Here is a 13,228-nt window from a genome sequence, read left to right as displayed (position 1 = left end):
TTAATAATATATAATATATTCCATTTACAATCAAATATTACATTTTAGAACATACTTAAAGAATTATGGAATATATAGGTACCCCTTTGAATAGTGATCGAATTTGCATTTTTGAATCGAAAAAAGTTCCGGCATTCTTTGACCAAATGCTTGTTCCCAAAAAAATAATTAAAAATCCACCGGCGATTTACGAAAACAATCTTGATTCCAAAAAAACAGCTGACAGATGCAAAATTTTAGACAAATCGGACAGTGCGAATGAATTTTGTGACTGGTATTCCTGAGAACTCGCATGAAAAAATATGGTAATCGCATTCTTAGCTATTACGGGGAGCGCAAAAACACAAAAAATATCGGTCGCTCTGGCGACTGGAAGTCCCGCAGAATCCGCCTGATGTATTTATTCTCCATGAATATTAACCTCAAGAATCGTTGCCGTCGATGCGAGGCCTTTTCTTTCACTTCCCTCGCCATCATTTCACTCCATATCTTTGCCCCTCGACGGCGTGACTCACGGGCGCCCTTCTACTTGCCCAAGTGAGGCAACAAATGAACATCGCTGAGCGATGGCTGCGCATTGCTGACCCAGAATCTGGATCCCGGTTGCGGCCGCGGGCGCAGTCGGGGGAAGGCCCCGCGGCGGGCGGTGCATATAATGAGGGCGGGCGCTCGTATTTCAAAGCCGGATGCGAGAGTGAACGGCGTGAGAGAGTGGATAAATGGATCGGGATGACTCTCGGCCTCGGGGTCATTGGATGGCATGCGTAAGCACCGCAATTTCGCCATTCGCCGTCCGATTTTTTTCCGCTTGGAGGAAAAAATCCAAGAAAAGCAAAGTTGTGCGGTTTTCTTTACCTTCGAAAACAAGGAATTCAAAGCTCAGCATAAACTTTTGACAGTGGTGGATAAAGAAAGGGTTTAGGGGAGCTGTAACCACCCCCCTATTTTATAAAATTTGCACTAGGCAAAATAGTAATTTTCTATGGACCCCACTAATGCTGTGATGTTACCCCTCAGGCCAGGAAGGTGGTTAAGATTTGAAACCTTCGGTTTGAGAAGTATGAGAATTGAGATGGAGCTATGGAGAACACTGAAGACGCTCATGGAGAAAACTGACAGGAGTAAAATGGTGGGAAGAGACGGTGTGTTTGGGCTGGGTATTCAGAAGATATAGTTTACTAAAAAAAATTAGAGAATACGATGTCGTGGAAGCGAGATAGAGAATGAATTCCACAGATTCGTCGATAAATCTACCGTGACTGGTAGATTACCTGGTAGTAAAACCACAAGCTTCAATAGAGTTGATCTTACTACTTGGCGCAAGCAGGATACCACTGATATTAATATCCTATGTTTTTACAGGCAATCATGGCGCCACCCTCAAATCAACTAGTTGTTGTATTATCCATTCAGTAGTTGATGTTTGATTGGTTATTATGAGTTGTTTACCGATGGTGGAGGGAAATAATACCGCTTGAGCAAAGAGCTCGCCTGCCAATTTATGCGGTCTCAAGTTCGAATATCGACTTTTTCTCTATTAAAAGGGGTAGTTTTTAATTACAGGTTCATAATCGGTGTGTAAGCAAAATTAAGGATGTCAGTTTTTAGAGGAGCATGCCGAACTGATGGAAATATTCAATACAGGATTGGAAATAGGAAGGGTCGATTTTTATCGCATACCCTATACTTTAAACTGTACAATGCTAGCAGTATTACCTGTAACTGTAAGGATCGTTTAGGAAATACCTGTATATAGATTTTTGGTCTGGTCTGTTAGAGTGGCCTTACAATGCCAGATGGATGGTTAAATAATTATGATCACCATACTCCCCAGGTAAAGGGCGCAAAGAGTTCCACTGTAAACAGTCCCTTTCAGAGGACTAAGCGCTCGCCAAAAGAAATAGAGTAGGTACGTAAAAAGCTCTAAAAAATCTCAGCCGTGAATGAAACCTCTGATTTTTGAAACGGAAACGTAATTCTTTATAACTTACTCCAAATTGATCTTCAGAATATGGCCGTACTTTTTCAAATCGGACTAACTGCCTGAATATACTTATCAGATGATACGCAACATCTGAGCTCTTCATTCAATATGACGAAACCATCTACTGGATCTACCTGGCTTCTATTTATGAATAAATTTCATTTCGAATGAGTGTGCACGTATTTTTTTAGGTATGTTTTGACTGATTTTTCATGAAAGTTAAAAAACTGCCAAAGTAATGCTAATTTTACAATAATTTCCATCAATACGTATATGAAGCAATTTGGCTAGTCCTTATAAAAGTTAACATGCTTCGTGTATCCTTTTAATCCCTTCTTTTATACGGTCAAAAAAGTGGAAGTCCTTTTAAAAGGCGTAATTCCACGTATAAAAATAATAATAATGAATTATAGTTTTAATTTTAAATAATACAAGCGTACATAGAGAGTCTTGGGAGGATTTTAACAAGGTTTATGCATATTAATCTGTTATACCTGTCGTTAATTATTCTCGTTGAAAATGAGAGGTCATATTTTTACGAAGAGACAATAAGTTCTCCAGAATGACATGCGACTAAATGAATGAATCTGCGACTTTATTCATGCCATTTTGCTAACTTGTTTTTTAATATAGGTGATACTGAAGTCCGTCCGTAGTAGTAGATCATTGATTTTTTTACATCTATGGAATTACCTCGAAGTTTGCACGTGAATGAAACTCTGATTCTATTTAATTTTCTTTCAGATATTTATCCTCAACTAAGGTTTAATGATGAGAGAAGCGTCCCCGGTGAAACATATGAATCCCAAGACGAGGACTCGGCACTGCTGGATAAAGAAGTGAGTCAAGGATCGGATGAATGCGGCTAAATTTGTGTTAGCTGGCTTTAGACCAAGTTTTGGATTTCAACCAGTTGGGACATTTCATTGAGGCATTGATTTAACTTTCCTGTGCAGTTAGAGTGGCTATTTGAGTCATTTTAACAATACTTGAAGCATGAATTGGCTTCCTATTGGAATCCTATAAAGATAAACATAAATTTTCGTAATCATGGTAAATTACGATAAGAAAACCACATTATAACAACATATATCCTATTCCGCTTTCATGTTTTAACATATGTACCATGAAAAGAAGGTCGTGCTAAGAAATTTGCTGAAAATTACACGCGTTGGAATGCACATATTAAAAATTATTAATGCATACATTAAAACTCATTTTCTTTAACAGCTGATATCTTTTAAAGATGTAATCTTAAAATTCCCCTTTTATTATGACCTAATGTTTTTCTCCATTCTGGAACAGAAACTACTAGCGGAGCTACTATTAAGGAGATTGCCTCACCACTCCCTTCATGGAAGCAATGCAATCCAGTCGCCGGAGATGTCAGATGACGATCAGGATGCGAGATGGGAGCATTTGTCTCGCCTCGGCCTGGGCAGGCATGCGGACAGCTCGGATCTCCTGCACGATCTGATGGTTCGCCATCGGCCTCCATCGGCCAGCGGTGGCGCCTACTCCGTCAGCAAGCGAGACCCCTTCGGGATAAACGCTCGCGGTTTCCACGACGACGTGTTCTATCGCGACTTCGGCTCATTCAACCCGATGAAGAGGACAGCCCGCAGCGTGGTACCCGAATCGGAAGCCAAGGAATCCGAGGATCGGGAAAGAGAGAACAAAACTCAAGCCAAGAATATTGGGTTAGTTCCTACTTTGTGCTCATGTAATTTTTCATGCTCTTGAAAGGTAACAGAAACTGATTTAACGCTTTGTGGGAAGTTTTTAGTCGGAATGAATTGTCTAATTTTATACCTTTCGTGGGTGTATCTCAGATTTATATTGTGTATGAATTATCAGCTGGTATCTTTCCGCACGCATTCTAATTTTTCAGTCTCGATTTTATTACGCATTCAAATACATACACGAACGTGGTTACTAAGTAATTGGTACAATTAACTTCATAAAATTATCTGTGTTGCTTCTAGAAGTGATAACCTCAATTAGTATCCATAAAATATCCTGGATACAATCTAATTCCTCGCTTTAATACTTTTCGTTTTTCACCGTAAAAAAATGTGGTAATTATATGAAGGTATGATGACATTCATCTAGATAGCAATTTTTCGTCCATTTAGTCATTTTTCGTATGTATACTAAGATAAATTTATTGAATAGAAAATGAAATTCCCTAATATTATCATGCTGAATGACATTAAGTACCAAAAAAGAAATACAGTACATTTCAAAATCAAATCGCTGTGCATAAAAACAGAAAGCACATATTTTCTTGCATTGCTTTATTAAATATTATTTAATGACCTAATAATACTTCATTGTTTGATGAGAACAATAGAAACCTACACAGGGCCCGGAGGCCTTTACAAAGCACTTACTCTTTGCTGAATTATCATGTATTGTCTATACTTTATTTGTACTAGTATTCGGGTATTTAAAATAGGCGCGGATGTACTATTTTTGTTGGGGGTGGGTTCATACTCTAGTGCAGGGGTCGGCAACCTACGGATCGTGGGCCACATGTGGCTCTTTTGATTTCAAATTGCGGCCTTCCAGTTCATTCGCAAAAAATAATAATTATTTTATATTATTTTCAAAACAAAACATATATTGCAAAGAGGATAAAAAGCATGAATATTGGAAGGATAGGGCGTTTTTATAAAAAAAAATACATTGCCGGTAGTCACATAAAAGCAATGTTGAAACATATCTGCGCAATTGGTCGCATTCCCACGTTTTGGCTCTTCCGTATCAAAAGGTTGCCGACCCCTGCTCTAGTGGATGAGTGTGCTATGCTGTTTCTTACCCTCTCAATTTCTTTATTTTTCTTAAGGATGGATGAGCCTATAGCCCTTCCGAAAACCGAGGGATCGTACCACAAGAGGTCCAAGCGTTCAATCGAGAGCTCAACTGCTAAGCCCGCGGTTGAAGCTAAGGCGGAAGAAGAGGCGTCATCGAAGAGAGAGGAAAGGGCAACCAACGAAACGCCCTCTACCGCCGAGTCTCCCGTCCTCGCGGCCTCAAAGAGGAGGCCCGAGATGGATTCCTCAGGTTTCCACGGAGACACATTCAACAGCGGCTTCGGGGACTTCTGGACGATGAAGAGGAACCACGGCGGTCGGGAGGAGGAGGAGGAGGGCCGGTCATTCGGCAAGCGGAGGCCGGAGATGGACTCGTCCGGATTCCACGGTGACACTTTTAACGGAGGTTTCGGAGACTTTTGGACCATGAAGAGGGCAGCCGGATACCCTGGGAAGAGGAGACCAGAGATGGATTCTTCAGGGTTCCACGGAGACACTTTTTCCAGTGGTTTCGGTGACTTCTACACCATGAAGAGGGCCCCCACGGGGACTCCCTCCTGGGGCACGCTGAGAGTGGGTAAACGCAGGCCCGAGATGGATTCATCAGGCTTCCACGGCGATACATTCAACGGTGGCTTCGGAGACTTCTGGACCATGAAGAGGGGACAAGGGGGCAGCATGGATAAGAGGAGACCCGAAATGGACTCTTCAGGTTTCCACGGCGATACCTTCAACGGCGGCTTCGGCGATTTCTGGACGATGAAGAGGAACGCGCTGGCGCGCCCTCTTGCCGAGAAGCGGAGGCCCGAGATGGATTCTTCAGGGTTCCATGGAGACACCTTCCACGGCGGTTTCGGGGATTTCTACACCATGAAGCGGGACGGGTACCCATTGGGGTCGGTTAGAGTGAGGGAGAATTACGGGAAAAGAAGGCCGGAGATGGATTCTTCAGGGTTCCACGGGGACACCTTCAATGGTGGCTTCGGAGACTTCTGGACCATGAAGAGGGGTCCGTCTACCCCTTACCCCTCCAGGGCGAAGAGGGACACGGGGAGGATGGAGGCCAAGAGACGGCCGGAGATGGATTCGTCTGGATTCCACGGCGACACGTTCAACAGTGGATTCGGGGATTTCTGGACCATGAAGAGGTCAAATGGCGAAGAGGGAGCGCGGATGCCGATGGGCAGGATGGAGGCCAAGAGACGGCCGGAGATGGATTCGTCTGGATTCCATGGTGACACGTTCAACAGCGGATTCGGGGATTTCTGGACCATGAAGAGGGACTCTCCCGGTCTTTCGTACTTTCGCGGCGCCAAGAGAAGGCCAGAGATGGACTCCTCAGGCTTCCATGGCGACACCTTCAACAGCGGCTTCGGGGACTTCTGGACCATGAAGCGGAACCGCGGGATGAACCCTATGTTCCACGCGGACAAGAGGAGACCTGAGATGGACTCGTCTGGTTTTCACGGAGACACCTTCAATAGCGGTTTCGGCGATTTCTGGACGATGAAGAGGAGTGTAGCTTCCGGGCTTGGGAGGCACCAGGCGGGAGAAGACGATTTTGAAGATGGTGATGGCGATCTGAGGGTATCCGCGCCGGAAGATACAGCAGAAGCCAAGTCCGAGGCAGAGGATAGAGGTAAAAGTTCTAGAGATGGAGAGGACGAGGAAGCCGTTGGAGTGTCTCCGTCAGCCGCGGATGGGAAATCAAGTAATAAGTTCGACAGCACCAAGGAATGAATGTTTAATCAGAGAAAGAGAGAGAAAGACCAAGGGTAGCAGAGAGGAATGGAAGGTCTTTGTTGAAGTCTTCAAGATGAGTTTCAGAGGAAATAATCACAAATTCCAGCCGTTCAGTATTAAAAAATTAATAATATATTGTAAGCATTGTCGGTGAAGTTAAGGAGTCCCTTTCTTCCGTCAATTACCAATTACCACTCTTAAAGGATTGCGCTTAGTCGTTTCCTGTGAGAAAAGTCTTGGAGATTTACTCGTATTCTGGTCTATTTTCTTAAATTCCTCCTCAAAAATTTAATGAACTATTTACTATATAATAAGAGAACACCATATAAATTTTGATTGTAATTTCATCCCAATTAAAAAGTGTTGTCGCCTGTATATTTTAGAATACATTAAAGCAATTTTTCGTTTTACGGAAATAAGAGATGCCTCTTTATCTCATTCAGCACCCAATATTTTCAGAAGAAAACCTTAAATGTGTTTACTATTGTGATAAAATGTTAGTTTACTTAGTTCTTATTTCAGCTCATCCATGACAAGTTTTCAATACCAATTTCTGCCAATCCCTCGGTCCTCTGTTTTGACGAGTTTGTGAAAATAAATATGTAAATGCACTGATTGAAAAATGCTAACACTGTTGTATTATTGAAATAACTGAAATATAACTCATAGTGCTGTACGATATGAAGGCTAAACTTTAGAGATACCTACTATAATTCACTACCTACCATAAATATCACTTTTTGGCAAAGACCGTTCACAAACTTAATTCAAATTAGAACAGCATCATAGTTGCTATTCACTCACTATCAGTCATTGGTTATTACTCTAATTCGCATTGTTTTTTTTATAAAACCGTTATCACTCAATTCCACCGCAATTGCGGTATTAGTTGCCATTGGACTCCAATTTCACGCATGCGTCCACATCGTTGACTGGTATATTCCAAGCAATGAAAGCTTTCTCTTGGAAGTTGTCTCTTCAGTCGAAGTTTTTGAAATAATGTCGTAATTGTTTATCAGTTCATATTACTAATTATTCTCTTGGTTATACCTCTACATAATTGAGAGTAAATTGGTTTCAACGAGCGCTAAACATCACGCAACTGTTGTCACTTTGTCCATTCTGATGGGTAAAAATCACAATTTGATCGAACCGAGGAAAATAAGTATACGGTAGGCAATGTTCAGGACTACTGGTAAATTTAATGTCAAATAACTATAATATGTATAAACTCTGCATTAGGAAGTTACCTATAAGCCATATATCTGCGCATTTTGACATTCTTATTTTTTCTCTTCCTTGGTAACCTTGGTTGCTATGACGTATTTACTTATGGTCCCAGGAAACCAGCGGCCACCTGTAGCTTTCACATCATGCATTATTGGTAACAGTGATAAAGAGAAAAGCAATGAATGTGAGCCATAGCTTCCTGTGGTCCCTAAAAACCCGGTAAATCGCAGGGTAAAAAGTTATGTAAAGTAAAAACTTCCGATATATTTACAAAACTTTTAATTACTTATGCTCTTTGTTTTATTTAGCACAGATTCTGAAATGTAAGTCCATTATCCATTTAAAACCTCCAGCCGAAAATTTCCAACCATTTTATTTGAAATATCTTCAGGGAACTTATTTGGGAATTTTTTTAAAATCAGGTGCGCTATTTATTTCAAGCATGATTTCTGTAAATTATCCATGGGTAACTTATTTCGTACAGGGAAACATAGCTTCAGTAGCAAGCATTTAATAAGTTCCATGCACGTGTTCATAAAACTCAAATTAGCAATTGATCATTCATAATAAACCACTGATATAGTATTAAAGAAATTACCTTACGTATTGTGAAATTCAAAACATTCTCCACCTACCGTTTTTCATTTACCATGTATCTTTCGATAGTCATTACTGCAAATATGCTATGATCCATTTATGTCAAGAACAATGGCTATTTTTAATTTTTCAGTGCATTGAGATTCGGTTACAATTAAAATATTTTTTCATTATTTGTAACAAAATTATAGGTATACTAAATTTAAGTTTAGCCACCTATTTAAACCCTCAGCTGGACATTATTGAATTCATTCCTTTTACGTGTCAATGGCAATTCCTTACCAATGGTAGTACTTAGGTTCAAGGGCTTTGCATACATGCGAATATCATAAATCGGTTATCGGCACTAAAATAATTGGTACAGTAAATACAGCACTACATTACTGAGATTTCATGACGAGTGCTACAAGGTGAATTGGTTGGTGCACAGTATTTGAGTCTCTCAATGTGGTACTCAGTAGGTAAGTACTTGCATACATACAACTCATCAAGCCTTTTGTGTTGTCTTTTTAGTGCGCAATGAGTATTTTTGTACATTGCCATCAGTGCATGAATACTAGTATTGAATAAAACACACTGTTCCAGAACACCGCGAAATAAGGGTAAAATAGATACTTTTTCCAATACTTCCAGTACAACTTTTTGGTGCAACCCTGCATTATTTTGTGGTTTGTAATCCATTGCACCTTATTATATAAATCAATAATCAGCTTATTTGCAAAGAAGAAATCTGTTATTTTTTCAACCTTAAACCTTGACTCCATAAATGCATTAGTTCCGCCAAGAAATTGTTCAGTCACCGACGAACACCCTCAAATGGAGTTCCTCGGTCGTAACTGGCGAGCTCTCTTCTCTTTCCGGAAGCCCTCTTTAAGGGTGAGGGCGAATTAAATGGAATGGAGATGAATGGTGATCCCAAGACCATTAAGGGATGAATGAGGCTAAAGATGATTCCCCACTTAAACGAAAGGGAAGATTTCAAGCGTAAATATGAGGCGAAGCTATATTGCTGGGCTGACAAGGGCACGTAAGCGTCATCATGAGATCCAGGGGTGTAACAGAGAGTAGGGATGAACTTGAAAACGATACAATTGGCAAAAGAGATGGTAATTCAATAGAGAAATAGAGACAAAATTGGATTGGGTTCCGGCAGTGTTCCAAAGCAGGTGAAGGATCCGAATTCCAGTAGCTGTATGAATCCAACTATGGACTCTTTGTTCATACTTATGGCTGTGCCATAAGAGAGGAATTCAAGAGTATTGCTCGATCTCTGTCATATTATTTGGGGTCTATATATTTGACTCCATGGCAAGAATAAAATGAGAAATCCGCAGTTTTAAATTTAAGCCACACTTTTTTTCGACATTTTTTTCGCAAGCCATATTCCATATTAGTGTAAGTGTCTGAAGTTAGGGACCCCAAAATACGCATGAAAATATCCCGTGGGAGTGTAAACTTTCAGAGAAGTTCTTTCATAATCACTATCTCGAGATAATCTTCAAGATTTTGAGATATGGCACGTTAATTGTGAAAAATTGATGAGGTGACGCCATCCACTTGGCCTGCTCTAGGTGATTGATGAGAGCGCGAGATTTTCGCGAAAGCCAAAGCGCGGAATTTTCTCAGACTCCTAAGACTTCTGAAATCGTGATGGGCAACAATCAGAAAAAGGATAGAAAAATATAAGAAGTCAGATGGAAGTGAAAATTCTATACGTTATTTTGTTTACTCAATCGCATGTCAATATCAGTTCTGGCCTATATCATTGACAGAAATGATTCCAGCTTCCACTTATATAAAAAGTTTTAATGACCACTTGGGAAAGAGAAATTACGTTTTCTCTACAGCCACTTATATTGTTTGGAATTCCTTCTTGCGATTGAATTTGCAGGCTGGTTTTATTAATCGCATATTTTTTCACTAAACATACGAAGAAGTCTTACCTGCATTAATATTCCACACCTCAAGATCGTAGAAAAATGCATCAGCCATTACATCATTCCTCGTTTTATTTTCTGCGATGTGTTTTGGTGCATGCATTTTTTCATAGTTTTACGTATTTGGTAATCTTTGAGCAAAACTAAGGATAGAAAATGTAGTGTGCATCTAGAGGAAAATATGCCTTTAAATTAACCTTCCCGTCGCTAAACTCAAGAGTCCACAAATTCACGTAATGTTTATAGGGTCGAGTTTGGTTGCTCAGTATACGTCACTGAGGGAGGAATATGATTTTCCAAATATTTTATTTAACTATAAAAAAGTTGATATTATCTTCCGCCACTTCGAATATCGTTGTAATAAAATAAAATATCGATGACCTAATAATCTACTCAAACCAAAATCGTTCCTTTAGTTTCAAAAAGCGAGTACATCACCAGCAATAGCGTCTGCAGAACGTCTATAAAGAGCTGATTCAATTCGCAGCATGTTTATTCTCCAGTCGGTGCATTTGTCATTGTCATCATAAGCGTAAATAGTCAATTGGGGTTCTTATCCTACGGTTAACCGTGAATTTCCACGACCGACGCGTCGTTGCATGCCATTTGACTCTTATGAAAATTGACTTCATCAAATTTACAGAACCGAATAATTTACGTAAGGAGTGCTATTGTGATACGAGTCATGCACTATTGTCATTCACCGGCCATACTGACAAAAATCACTCAATGTGAAAATAGCATTGAGATTGGGGGGGCGGGGATACGAGGGAGAGGCAATTGGCTCTCATTGGCCGCGGCCGGCGGGTCGGATTCAAAACGCGGGGCTCGGGAAGGGACTCAGCGGAGAGGTAGAGATTAACATTGCGGTGCGGGATGGAGGGAGAGAGATATAGGGAGGGAGACTGGCGAGAATGAGGGAGGAAAGGATTCGTTTGGACTGGGGAAAGGGGTACAGGGGAGGGGGTTTAGGGGAAAGGGGAGGTGTGGGTGATGACGGGTACGAGTGGGAAGAGAGAGAGGCTATTGTTGCCCGAGGAGGACCGTGCGAAGGGTGCTTGACGCGTCTCTCAAAAGGACTCCCGGACGTCGGAACCCCAACAACGGGTGGATGGCTGAGGTGAAGAGATACTTCCACGGCTGACTTGTAGGAGGGGAGAAAGGAGCAAATTTGAGAGTGAGGCGGGTGAAGATGGGACTGTGCCAAATATTTTGTTGCGCCTCGGGAGGAAAGAGATGATCGAACCCACTTTCGGCCAATGCAGACTCTTTTGTTTTCTTTTTCACTCCCTATGGTTTGTAAATCCTGAGGACGGGGGTATTTCAGCGAGTTCCCCAGTGTTATTCGTTCCAGTTTCAATTCCAGAGAGTTAAATGAATGAAAATAAACCGTACTTTCTCGTCTTCCATATATTATGCTTGGTTATAAATCAAGTTTTCCTTGTATGAAAGCGCACATTATGAAAATGTTTGGAATAATTCGTGAGTACGAATGTACGCGAAAATTGCGGAAGCTCATTTCAAGATTGTAGATTGAACGATATATCTAATATTCTGCCTCCAAATAGAACTGTTATTTTTTTAAATGACAGATTTTGAAAATTATTCACACCTAGTCTGAAATCTATTTGCTACAGCTAAAGATAAGGTTGGTTTAAAGCGTTAGAACTAATTATAAGTGCTCGTTTCAGAGTTTAGATCCAATGACGGGGTCATCAGGTGCAATATGCTGATGTTGATTTACCATCAAAAATCATAACTTTCTATGAAATAAACTTGAACGCAAGCGTTCCAATTGCGATTAGGATAAATAAATTAGATAAATTCGTTAAAACATATTTACTATATAGCATAATATATTATTCCATCCCTGCTTAAATAAATAAGGGGTCCATCGTTCTGTTGTTCATATTGAAATGGAAATCTTATCTACCGTCCCCAGCAGTTTAATTTTTATTGAAGTTTCATTAGTGGATATTAGCTCAAATCTGTAGCTATAAAATCTTTAATACACCGCACAGCGCATGTATTAGAGGCTATAATAACTCCATAACTTTGATAGTAAATATGATGACGATTTCGTTTAAGAGTAACCATCGCAGTTCCACAGGTAAATCTATAATTTTTGTGATTGATCGAACAACTGACCTATAACCGAATATAATTAGATCAATTTTCTCTTAAAATAAACTTGAGCAGTGAGGACAAAAGGAGTGGACGAATGAAGGGTTCTCCCTAAGACTTTAGGATAGTGATGGAGAGGAGTGCACTCACTCTGTGAAGTATGTTATTACACCCTCAAGGAGTCGGATTGACGCGCTGGTACCTATATACTGTATCGTGCGCATATCAGCTACCTGGAAGTGTGTACATAGCGGTTAGCAGGAAGTGGGTTAATGGTGCGGTGCACCACAGACAATGAGCGATGAGAGTGAGGGGGCGGGAGGCATTTCCACCCCTCAGGGGGTGGGAGAAGGCGGTGTGGGCGGGGAGACGTGCGTAACCGGCAACGCAGCGAAGTCTGAAGCCGAAGCTTGCGGGTATTGGTGAGCAGCGAACTGTTTTCGATGGCGAGGTGACCACCGGCACATTCATTTTGGGGAAACGCCTCAGTCCTCACTGTCAGACTATCTATTTTAAAGTAAACTCTCCACTAATTAATCCCCGAGGCAATGAACTCGTCCCTAAGAGTGAAAGTATATTTGAATACGATTTTTTCAAATACTTTTTTTTTATTAATGCTCAGGTTGGCTATTCACAAATTTCTCTAGCGCCTTTATTCTGGCAAATTCAAGTACAGAATAAAATAATAAATGATTAATAAGTAGATACAAAAGTATTCCTCCTAGGAACAATTTCAATACACGAAAGACTTTATTTAGTAAAAACCATTCATTAAGGTGTATCTACAACAAATGACA

The 13,228-nt window shown here is 40.6% G+C and overlaps 1 protein-coding gene across 2 annotated transcripts in view; it reads left to right on the top strand.

The window, feature by feature from the left end:
- Positions 1-7,222, top strand: part of LOC124171438 — a 133,755-nt gene extending 126,533 nt beyond the window's left edge. For both annotated transcript variants that reach the window (XM_046550621.1, XM_046550613.1), the window contains exons 4-6: positions 2,729-2,823; positions 3,290-3,684; positions 4,833-7,222. In XM_046550621.1, the coding sequence (XP_046406577.1) occupies positions 2,729-2,823; positions 3,290-3,684; positions 4,833-6,540 (2,198 nt within the window). In that variant the 3' untranslated portion in view covers positions 6,541-7,222. The remainder of the gene's footprint in view (positions 1-2,728; positions 2,824-3,289; positions 3,685-4,832) is intronic.
- Positions 7,223-13,228: the final 6,006 nt, after the last annotated feature.

This window comes from Ischnura elegans, chromosome 1 (assembly GCF_921293095.1).
Source record: "Ischnura elegans chromosome 1, ioIscEleg1.1, whole genome shotgun sequence".
NCBI lineage: Eukaryota > Metazoa > Arthropoda > Insecta > Odonata > Coenagrionidae > Ischnura > Ischnura elegans.
This window is presented reverse-complemented; position numbering and strand designations above follow the sequence as displayed.